Raw genomic sequence first — 12,008 nt, forward strand, 5'->3', positions numbered from 1 at the left:
TTTTACGCCTTTAAGCAACAATCAACAACAGAATTACGAAAGCAATTTACACGGTTACAAGTGTGAGTGGCTAACACTTTTAGCGCAATAAAGGAAAGTGTACGTATAATAATTAACGTAAATGTTGCTTTACTGTAGTTACATGTACTATCAATCAACTATCACGTTAGAACTAGTGCGACAGTACAATCATGACTGTAACAGTCATAGTTACAGTTATAACGATCCTCCAGGAGCGGTTAAAGTGACGGGTATTTTCAAGGCGCTGAGAGGGTACTTTTAGTCGGGATAATCGGCAGTGCTGATTGTCGAATAGGAGAGTTTAAAAAAAGTACAAGAAATCGTGAGTAATGTCGGACGTAAACATCAAGTATCGACATTTATAAGTTAGAAGTAAACGAGGTGTGAACTGCTTCTGAAGAATATAGCGTAATTTTAATTTAAACTGAAGGGGAAAAGAAGCAAGCGTGCAGGGATAGAAATTTTCCCTCTTGAAAGGGGTTTAATATTGTAAGTTGACCTAAGATAAGGAGTTGTCAATACTCGGGTATAGTATATCTAAGATTAGTTTGATGTGGGTTACAGAGGGAGAAGGGTGCTCAGTGGCAAACTCATTTTAGACGTACTACCTTCCGGTTATCTACCTACGTTGACTCTGGTCAAGTAATAATCGTTTGCCGCTTTTTTAGAGAACCTAATGTAAAAATTTTAAATTCCTAAACTTCAGGCAAGGATATTTGACACTTGTATGTCTTTTGGGCCGAGGAATAACGGGTAACAAATTTTTGTCTATGATTTAATTTTTCTGGATTCGCTTGTTTTCGAAGTAGACTGGAGTAAAAGTCTCGTTTCGAAGCGAAAATGTGATTTTATTGGACTTGTGATTCAGCCTTACTTTCAATCGTTGCATGTCTTGGATAATATGTAATTCATTTTTTTAAATGGTGATGGATTCGTGGAATCGTTAGTAATAATAGTCAATAGTTTCGTTTGCATGAGTGGTTCTAATTAATATTTATCATTATTAATATTTCTAATTTAATATGGTTTATAATATTATTTAAGTAATCCGAATTTTCCGGTTGTTTTTTGAATTTATGATTCCCCCTTGCCGCGGACACCGGAATACCCCGAAGACGCCGCGACTGCCATGCCACCCCAGCCTATGCACCATGCAAGCTAGGACCTGGCCTGCTCCTACCATCATGCCAGAGTCCAGGACTTGCTGGCCAGCCACCGATCGAGACAGACATATCTTTCAGGCACCAGGCGAAGACACATGGTTTTCACCATTTTGCTCACAGCACAACCTGGACTAGAGAAGCGGCTAGAGGACGTACCGCGGCGGCGAAGACGTCACCAAATAAGCCATTGTTCTATTACCCATGAGACCACACATATTCTGTTATATTATTATATCGTCAAAATAATAACTTAAATTAACACACTAACACAGTTGCCCCTCCAGGGAATTAATATTTGAATTAGAAAGAAATATATGCATGTTCATAATCAGAAAGGTCTCACCTTTTCAACCACCCCTTTGTTCCACACTACTTTAATTATAATTTTAAAATACAATCGGGGTACCTGAAGTACAGCACGAGCAGGTCCCGATGTAAACAATCGCAAAGTTTTTACTGAAACATTGATACTTATATGTAAATACCTCTTTGTTCAAGGCAGATGTTCCTATTTGGATTTTAGGCGCTAGCGTTTTTATTTAAATATTAGTGTTATGCAATTGTAGTAGTTTAATCCTTTAACTTTTATTGGCTTGTTTATTTGATGAAGTTTCAGTAATCTTTTTAAAATGGTGAAATATTTCTTTTTTGTTTTTTGTGTCAAATAAATGTCTCATGCATTATATATTTCAGTTCCTATATATTAAATAATGGAGATTAAATTGCTTATTTGGTCTATTCTATTTATTTCAAAATGTTTTGCTGATATACCTAATTTATTGATACATGGCCCTGGTTTACACCCAGATAAAGTGATTTTACCTGCTCGCTATTTCTATGTCGAGCTCACCGACATACCTGAAGAGTCAGTATCTCTCAGAATGTAAAAATAATTACTACTCATTTATTGTTATGGATTAATTTGATCTTTCTTTAGGACTCTAAGCATCAGAACATTGAATGTTAGTTTTAAAGGTTTTTCTACGGAACAAAGATCTTGCCATGTATGGCATCAAGTTTTATACACAAATATTAATTCAGTTATTGTCAGATACAAGCTTTATGAAACATGTTATGACTTCGTCATCAATGTCAAATTTAATTCAAACCATGTTAATGGCTCACCGTTTTTCTTCAAAGGTATTTCTCTAATATTTTTAGTTCAATTTAATATGTTTCATTTACTGAATGCTAAGCATGTTATCATCCCACAGAGGCTTTGAATTTGATTTTGCAGTTTGTTTGGCTATCTAAAGGTGTAATGTAAAGGCTAGTATCCTGAATAAACTGGTTTTGTTCATTTCAAATTCACCGTAGTGAAATAAATTTATTATTAATATGTTTATGTATTAATGATAGTACTAACTTTAAAACTCACTTACACAAAATAGTGTGAGTTAATTTCGGCCTGATCTTTACTAAAAAGGATCCATTGAGGGGTTTGTTTATCAATTTTGTGTAAGCAGATATCAATATTAATCTAATTAAAGTAGTAATAATAATAGTACATATAGAAATTTTTAATTTCCATCTCCTGGAGTTTGTTTTATACACTACCCTACCTTCTTGGACCACTGGTTAACACTTCTACTTCGCAAGATCACTACCATTTAAGTCTAAAGATTAAATTTGGTCTTCTCTTAAGTGACAGAAAATTTCTAAGTTTGTTTAAAATGATGATTATTATTCATTGGACTGTCTGCAGAAGAGGGAGTTGAGTTGTTATCTTAACAACCTCATAACTGCAGCGGCACTGGTTTGAAACTGGTGGGGTCAACTTTTTTTTTGTGGAGGTCCTGCGGAATGAAAACTGGACCTTTCCACCATGATTAGAATAGGGTAGTAACCTGTAAATAACCCCCTCCCTCCATTTCAAAAATAGAAGGAAAAGATAATTATACATTTATCTTTTCACATTTAATAAATTGTTAATAAAATTGCAAGTTTAGGTTCATTTTAAAATTTAATTTAAGGTTCCTAAGAAAAGTGTATACCTTATCAGCATTATTAAATTTTCTTAATATGAAAGTAAGTGGGACAAATTTGCATTGTCATAATAGTAATGCGATTTTAAAATTCAACATAACTCACATCATCTGTAAAAAAAATATATTTTATTTTAAACCATATCTTATTTATAAATATTATGCAGGTCCTATTTTGCCTGAAGATTGTAACTGCCCAGAAAAAGATATTAATCAATGGCTAGTTGATTATGGTTGTAAAGGCATCCATAAGCAAATTGTTAGTGATTTAAGCAAGTTTACAAGCGTTAATTTTGAAAACTTTCATGAAAAAGCTGTGAAAAAATTCAATAATTCATTGTCATCAAGCATATGTCATTATGTGATCAAGTCAAATAAGGTACTATTGTCAGTTAGTTTACAAGAATTTATTTTTTAAAGAGTACCTGTTAGTTTTTAATTTGTTTTAGATTTACAGATCTTGCTATGGCCAACATATTGGATTTAAAGTGTTTATGGATGGAATATTACTATCACTCACAAGGAAAGTTATATTTCCTGATTTTGAAATTTTTACAAATCTCGGAGACTGGCCATTGATGCAAAAAGATAGTAAAAACAATTTTCCTATGTTTTCATGGTGTGGTTCTCATGACACAGTTGATATTGTCATGCCCACTTATGATATCACAGATTCTTCATTAGAAAATATGGGAAGGTGATTATTTACTTTTCTATTATATTGAAAATTCTAATTAAATATATTTTCATCAGTAATTGGGTTCATTTATCTTTCTTTTCATGAATCTGATGTCTTGTAAAGTATACTTGCCTGAGAGTTTTACCTGTTGTTACTACAGTCGGTGAATTTTTCTTTTCTTTTTTTTTTTTTGCAGATATGAACAATCTTGGGTGTTTCTCAGTTATTGTTAGTTTATGTTAGTAAAGCCATTGCTAATATGAAACTAATTATTAATACTATTATTATATAGCCATTCCTGATTGAAGATATAAATTAATATTTCTTTACTTTATACTTGTTTACCACTCCTTACAGCTGTGTGACAACTCGCTACTAAGTCAGACCCTTCCTAATTAACTTCTGACAGTTGTCTAAATCTTAAGTTGCTGCTTTTGAGTTCTAGGTCCTTGGCAGGTTCTTGTATTACTTATTACATCATCCTCCCAACAATGCTGAGGATGGACAACTCTTCTTGTTTCATATAGGCATTCAATCAAGACTTTTTTTTGGATATTTTTAATTCTTCCTTTCTCATTACATGGCCAGTCCACTTAAGCCGTCCCAAACATACAGTCAAGACTTTCCATTTCATTCATGAGGGAATTTAATTGATTATTGGTTCTTATTCTCCATTCTCCTTCAATACAGATTGGAACAAAAACAATACTAAGGATTTTGCAAATATGGACTAACAAATCCTGCTTGTTTTTCTTTGTCTAGGTCCATGTCTCAGAGCCATAATTTAGGACTCGACGGATTAATGTTTTATATAAAAGAAATTTGACACTTCTGGCTAGTTCTGTAAGTCATTCTGTCTGAAATATCTCTGAAGACCCCAGTAACACCTATTGAAAGTAGCAATTCTTCTTTTTAATTTATACTACATTTGCATCCACATTTACTTGACATCTCAGGTAAACAGACTCATTAACTTTCTCAAATGAAAAGGTTTCCATTCAGACCATCTCGCCTTCCGTTGCTTTCTGTCTCGTTATCATATGTAGTTGTTGGTCACTACTTCTTGTATATTTGTTTATGTGTTCCATAATTTATTTAAATATTTCTTCTTCCATCTTAAATCTATTTCATTTATGGCAATTTTGTTTTTTTATTTATTTATATCAAATGTTCATTATTGGAATCTTTATTATTTATATTTTAATTGTGCTGTTGGGGATGCATACATTTATCATCAAACTAATATATTAAATAAGTACTAACATTTAGTAAATAATTTTATGTTATTAGTTTTATTTTTTTATGGAATAATTTAATTTGTTAATAGTCATAATAAGATTTCCTATTTTTTTTTTTTAAAATACAGAATCTCTTATATTTTCTACATAATTGGCACTTCAGTTAATGCATTTTTGGAGAGAGTTAATGATAATGTTCCAAATTAATTGTGGTCCCAGCAGATATTAAGTTTACTAAAAATACAGCTTTTCTGCCCTCAAAATTCAGTGGCCTTGACTTTATTGAAATGTAGTGGACCACAATAAACACTGATAGGTATCCTGTAATACTGAATAAACTCAGATGGACGTTCTGAGGGCCTAACTTGAATGAACATTTGGCAGGGAACTGTTGTGGCATGGTCATACAAAAACTATCACAGTGACAATTATGTAGAAAATAGACAAATATTGAACCTTTAAAATTATGTAAATAGTAATTTTTCAATTATAGAAAATTAATGGAATTCTGTATTTATAGAAAAATTGGAGACATTAGTTTTGTGATTACTCTCATATATCATTTGTTTTGAAAATTACTTGTTTTACTGATAAAAATCATGATGATATATGATATGTCATCTGTATTCCCAGGTTCAATTGATGAAAATATATTTGAATTTTAAAATGTAATCATTTGACTTATGAATTAGCTCAGTTTAACCCAAATGATCCGAATATTTTTGTGGTTATCACTTTTTTCTACTACTTAGTTTTAATTTATTAACAACTTCCCATTAAATATCGTATGATGTTATTATGCCTTTCTTTCTAAAATCGTTAATATGATAGTTTCTTTAGCTATCACTTTTAAGGTTAGACTATTATATTTAAAATTCCTTAAAATTAATTTGGTACTGTAATATAGTTTCCTTTTATTTAATTATATTTTTTCAGAGTCTCATTAGATATGCTGTCAGTACAAGGAAATATACAAAAAAAGTGGGATGAGAAAATAAATATGGGTTTTTGGCGAGGAAGGGATGCTAGCCTTGAAAGATTAAAGCTTATTGAGATATCAAGAAAATTTCCAGATTTGATTAATGCTTCTTTAACTAATTTCTTCTTTTTTCGTGATAAAGAACATCAATATGGTCCAAAGGTTGAGCATGTTTCATTTTTCAAATTCTTTGATGTAAGTTTCCTGTTATGTTTATTAATGTTTCCACCCTTTGTCTATTAGTTGAAATAATGTTTTCTTTTTTTTAGTACAAGTATCAGCTGAATTTAGATGGAACAGTTGCTGCATATCGTTTTCCTTATTTACTCGCTGGTGATTCAGTTGTTTTTAAACAAGACTCAAAATATTATGAACATTTTTATGACGATCTTCAACCTTGGAAGCACTATATTCCTGTGAAATCAAATCTAGAAAATCTTGTTGAAAGGTTGAAGTGGGCATTGGAAAATGATGGAAAAGCAAAGGAAATAGCTGAAGCTGGACAGATGTATGCGAGGAATAACCTGTTGCCTCGGGATATTTTCTGTTATCATGCAAATCTTTTTTATGTAAGTAAAACAATATTAAAAATTGTATGTCTCTTTATTTAAGATATAAATGAGCATGGAATAGGCACCAAGCACTGAAATATAAAAGTTGAAAAATACAAAAAATTACAATTTCATTTTTAGGAATGGAGCAAAAAGCTTGAAAGTCCTGTCACTGTTAGGAATGGGATGGAACACATACCACAAAAAAGCACAAAAGGATGCGTTTGTAGACATAGTAATAAAGATGAGCTTTAAAATAAAAAGTTCTTTAAAAATCTATATTTTAGTTGATCAGAATAAATATTTGTACCAAACAAGTGATTTAATATCAGCCTACTTTTGTTTTCCTGTATGGGTGTGATTCTGAGGATAGGTTTAGATTGATATTTTTATAAATTTTTTTTTTACATATAAAGCGTGTATTTTCAACAGTTATATCCACAAGCTCAATCCATACATTGCTTTGGCTATGTAAACTTTATTCATAACAAAATCATATCTTGTATAATAGGTCTTTCATCTTTAAAAATATATATTTATATTATAATATAATTCAACATGTATCAATGTTTGGCACAAAATTAGTTTTTGCTGATACAATCAACTGCCCCACCTAAATAATTAGTGAAGCATTACAAACATTATCTATTTCATGTGTCTTACATATCTAGTTATTTAATAATTTATGCCTTCAGCGAAGGGTATCCCACGCATTTCTGAGGGAAGATCTTAAAGAATTTGTTATTTGAGGTATATTAAATAGACCAGTACGATAATTATATGTATTAAAAATTATTTTTAATTTTAATACACATAAAATTAGTACAATGAAAACTTAATATTTTCTTTAAAACATCAGAAAATTTGCATTACGAAAATATATTATATTAATGCATGATGTGGTCTGTTGGCATGCTTGAACAGTTATGACCAACAGATAATTAATTTGGCATTTACCACTTTGAAAGCATCTGAATTTATACATAAAGGCCCTATAGATATGCAAAATATACCCAATGGTCTTGCAAGACTTAAATGTCTCATAGCTTAGGGATAGCCTCTTGTAATTTAATTCCCTGATATTTTTTTTTACATATTATTAAAATATTTGGCTGAAGCTCAAAGGCTACTGGACATCATTTTAGAGATTGTTTACTGAGGCAATAAGGCAATGATATGCTGTTTTGTAGAAAACAACTAATAATTAATATACCTTAAATCAACATTTTAAGTTTCGTTTATTGTTTCATCAAACTGTTTAGCCTATATTTAATCTCTTTCATTCTCACTATAACCCTGCAGATTCAAGCTATTTAAATTGATTAACTAATTTTTTATTAAAATTTAAAACAATAGTAGGCAAGTTTAAGTATCTAGTTAATATGTTATATTAATACATCTATGATAATGGTGGTAGGTAGGATAATCAGGGGGAAAAAATAACAAATTTTTATAAATATAGGAAGAAGATAGTTGACCATATGGAGTAGATTTGGAGGAAGATAGTCCAGCTGGAGGTCAATAAAGGTTTCAAAATCATTACAAAAACTATTTATTGTTAACTAACTTTATGTCCCATTTTGCAGGGCTAATAAGAGTGACGAAGCCCTGCAAAGTGGGACCAAACATTGGTTAACAATAAATAGTTTTTTGTTGCTATTTTGAAACCTTTATTGACTGCTACCCGGACTGTCTTCCTCCAAAAATTTTTATAATTCTTTTTAAGTTTTTTGTGGTGTTCTAAATAGCTACAGTTTTAAAATTTTGTGATTAGTTTCAAAACATTTATATTTAATTTTTTTTTAAATATATAATAAAATACTTGTTAGTTTATTTTTAATTTGAATGATATTATGATTAAATAATGATAAATATCCTGAAGCATAATAGTTTTATATTAGATTTAAAAAAGAAACTTCCGTGACAATAACCATAGACTTAAACTTGCCCATTAGCTTAAAACAATCCTGAATTACCTTATGTTAAATAAACAAAAATGAATGTTAAGTTCAAAGTATTTTTCTTTTAAAATAATGCAGTTTTTTTTTTTTTTATATACAAATAAATTAATTCTAATTTTGTTGTTGTTATAACTCTTTCAGTTTTATAATTTTAAGTGATGGAAACACCATTTATAAGTTCTATTTATTTAATTTAAATGCATTTTTAATTGATTGGGCATTATTATTTGTAGCCTTTACAACCTCCCTTTGTCCATTATTTTTTCATAGCATTCCAATAAATATAGAACGTCTGATATAAATAATGGTGTTTTCATGACTAATATTTCTAACAATTTTCTGATAATTAACATACATTTCATTCAAAAAGCATTCTTTTTAAAAATATATTCTGTAACAACTATATACCTTCTTAATCAATAACAAACTTATTTTTTTCTTTTTTTTCTTTTTTTTTGAACTTGGTGTCAATACAAACACAGTAGAAAATAAACAATAAGTTGAAAAATAAAAAAAAGGCCACTGAATTGTTATGATAATCGAGGTGTTTCATGCCTCTAGGAAGATTAGAGCAGTTGGTTTTGGCTCCAGGTTAGATTTTTTCGCTTCGACTACAAGGAACTCAATGTGCTGTTTTTCTCGTTGAGCAAACGATTCTGCGATAAGTCTTGCAACTTCTTGATGGTGCATACCTATAACGTGATTACAAATATGTTATATTTCAAATAACTACAACTAGTTAGCGAAAATAAGTGGTTTGTTACTGTTCTGTTTTAGTTACCATAGAAATTTTAGGATAATTGAATTATTCTATATTCAAGTAGCACTGCTAGTTACCTAATTTAAAATCTGACTCCTGTTGTTTCATACCTATTCCCTTCCTTATTGGTAGGTTGTTATTTTTTTGTAAATCCTGGATATAAGTGATATCCTTCCTGCCTAATTTGTCAGTTTAAGTTTGAAGCTTATGTTGTCTGTTGGTACTGGGTTTAGTTTGTTACTGAAGGTGAGCAGAAAATGATTTCCTTGAGAATTTTCTGTTGAAGAAATGGTATTGAAATAAACCAAAGAAATGGAATAAATTTAATCCAGAAATTATAGTTTCAACAACTTAATTTGCCAATTGGCAATTCAAATAATGAATGGTTTCATCTATTGTAGTGAAATGAGGTTTATAAAATTTAACTTAGAATTTTATAGATAGTTGACCGTAGATAAATAAGTGGAAAAGACCCCATCCCCGACCATCTTCTCAACTAATTAAGAATTTTTTTTTATGTTTATTATATGGTTGGGTTTTGACAAAAATATATATCAGATTCATAATTTTGATTCTTTTCAAAATATGTACGTAAAATACTAAAATCAAATTAAAAAAATTCTATCCATCCTCCATCTTTGACTTTTTTCCAAGACTAATGGGCTGATATTTTTAGATTTTGCACATAGTCACAGGTAACCTAACAATGATCTTAGAGCTAAACATTACTAGCCTTGTATAATGATTCTCAAACACTGTATTATTATATTTTATTTACTGTTATAATAAATAATGAGATATTTAGTAATTTGATTAGTAATAGGTTGTCATTTGATCTCTCCAGCTGGTTTTAGGATGTGAAAGGGAAAGAAAAGTGTGTGATTTTTATTGATCACCATAATTTTTTTTTATAAGCATTATGTTTTATTATTTTCAGCTTTGTGTAGTGTTGGTTAAATATGTTCTAATTAATGTACTAATGTTTTCATTTAATTACAAAACTTGAAATATAATAGAACAGTACCAGAGCAGTATCTTTGTTATTACTTTACATGGTCTCAGTCACAATGAGAAGATCTGATCCACAGACACCATATTATCTTAAAATCACAATATTGTTTTTATTCTGACTAATTTTTAATTACTTTATTCTAATCATTTATCTTCAGGTAGACGCGAGAGTATATGTAAAAAAAAAAAAGGTTTCAAATAGAAAAATATGATTTTCTAATAATAAAATAATAATCAATTATAAAATCAATAATAAAATATAATTTAATAAGATCATTTTATTTATGGATTCTATTTGAGTAACTGCAATTTTTGCTTTTGTTTGTTGTTTTTTTTTTTAATTTATTCTATTGTGATAATTATATAATGATGTAGTGCCTCAATTGTTATAGATATGAATATATTGTAATAAGTTTATCTATATTAGAACTTTATTATATATATATATTTTTCTAATAATATTAACTTACTTCAAGTATAACATTTTATTTGAAAATGGTTTTGCAATAAATATGAATAATTCTTAACTTGAATTCTTGAGCATTATGAGTTATCTGCTAAAAGAACAACCAGGAGGGTGTCTAGTAACCGGGAAAACCTTGGAAATCGGGAAAAGTCAGGGAATTTTTTAATGCTGAAAAAGTTAGGGAGAAGTAAAGAATCCTATAAGAAACCTGGAAAAACTGCCAAGATAAGGAATAAATCAAATAACAAACAATAAAAATTGTTTTAGAATCAGTACAAGCCTAGAAAAAAGTCTTCCGAGTACACCTAACAATATAGCTTCCATTTCCACTTTAAATATAATTGAGTCATTTTCTAATTTGCTATTTCAGTTATTGAGCTTTATAAGAGTGATTGACCATTTGAATGTGAAATATATTATTTTTCTGAAATCTACCTGGAGGCCAACAAATTTCCTTCTTACTTTGTGGTTACAATCATAAACTGTTATCTAGTTATACAATATATAATACTTGTTTTGTCATTTCTGAGCTCTTAGGGTATCAGTTTTTTTTTGTCAATAAATCTAAAAAAAAAATAAAATAAATAAAAGCTGCCATATTTTCAGTATTCTTTCTAGTATTTATATAAAATAAAATTTTACTTCTAGATATAACACACCAATCATTACAACACTTTTTACCTCTGTCACACAATTTTCAGTCACCCCTAGCCTGTTTATGAAATACCCAACAATATCTCCTCAGAAAGGAAACTTTCGTGCTGAAAGGTGATTTTTACACAAAAGCAAGAAGAAAGCAGATAAAAGGTGATCTGCTTTGTTCCCGCATTTGATCTCTTCAGCTGGTTTTAGGATGTGAAAGGGAAAGAAAAGTGTGTGATTTTTATTGATCACCACTACTAAGTCAATACCGAGAAACTTAAATGTATATCACATAGTTTCATAGTACTTCAGAACCTCTTTACGTATATGTTTCTTTTTTTATGAAGCTCCTTTGGAGTGCCAAGAAGAAAAATGGTAACTTTGCTACTTCCTAGCCTAAATGAAAAATAGGGGGCAATAGAGAAACAAATATTAAATTTTGTTTCAATATTTACTATTAGTACCTCTTTGTACAGACAAGTGGAATTCTTAATTGGTAGTTCAAGACACTGATTTCTGGGAAATGGATAAAGAAGACACTAATTTTATTAT

The 12,008-nt window shown here is 29.7% G+C and overlaps 2 protein-coding genes across 9 annotated transcripts in view; one reads left to right on the forward strand and one right to left on the reverse strand.

The window, feature by feature from the left end:
- The first annotated feature begins 1,704 nt into the window (after positions 1-1,704).
- Positions 1,705-6,937, forward strand: LOC106678467 (protein O-glucosyltransferase 2). Of its 2 annotated transcripts, XM_014416984.2 has the most exons (8): positions 1,718-1,799; positions 1,878-2,049; positions 2,122-2,324; positions 3,337-3,548; positions 3,619-3,866; positions 6,023-6,260; positions 6,335-6,634; positions 6,758-6,937. In XM_014416984.2, the coding sequence occupies exons 2-8, from the start codon at positions 1,895-1,897 to the stop codon at positions 6,869-6,871; spliced, it is 1,470 nt and encodes a 489-aa protein (XP_014272470.1). In that variant the 5' UTR covers positions 1,718-1,799; positions 1,878-1,894; the 3' UTR covers positions 6,872-6,937. The 2 variants fall into 2 exon arrangements, with proteins under 2 accessions (XP_014272469.1, XP_014272470.1); XM_014416983.3 differs by having other exon boundaries at positions 1,705-2,049.
- A 758-nt stretch (positions 6,938-7,695) lies between these two features.
- Positions 7,696-12,008, reverse strand: part of dysc (dyschronic) — a 183,043-nt gene continuing 178,730 nt past the window's right edge. For all 7 annotated transcript variants that reach the window (XM_014416960.3, XM_014416958.3, XM_014416954.3 and 4 more), the window contains one exon: positions 7,696-9,269. In XM_014416960.3, the coding sequence (XP_014272446.1) occupies positions 9,127-9,269 (143 nt within the window). In that variant the 3' untranslated portion in view covers positions 7,696-9,126. The remainder of the gene's footprint in view (positions 9,270-12,008) is intronic.

This window comes from Halyomorpha halys, unplaced genomic scaffold (assembly GCF_000696795.3).
Source record: "Halyomorpha halys isolate HHAL.00 unplaced genomic scaffold, Hhal_1.1 Scaffold144.1, whole genome shotgun sequence".
Taxonomy (NCBI): Eukaryota; Metazoa; Arthropoda; class Insecta; order Hemiptera; family Pentatomidae; genus Halyomorpha; species Halyomorpha halys.

What these genes read in the sequence shown, in the direction of transcription:
- LOC106678467 (XM_014416983.3), top strand. Translation starts at nt 1,895, where the DNA reads ATGGAGATTAAATTGCTTATTTGGTCTATTCTATTTATTTCAAAATGT. An exon ending in CTCACCGTTTTTCTTCAAAG is followed by an intron (nt 2,325 to 3,336) that starts GTATTTCTCTAA and finishes AATATTATGCAG; the next exon opens with GTCCTATTTTGCCTGAAGAT. An exon ending in CATTTTTCAAATTCTTTGAT is followed by an intron (nt 6,261 to 6,334) that starts GTAAGTTTCCTG and finishes TCTTTTTTTTAG; the next exon opens with TACAAGTATCAGCTGAATTT.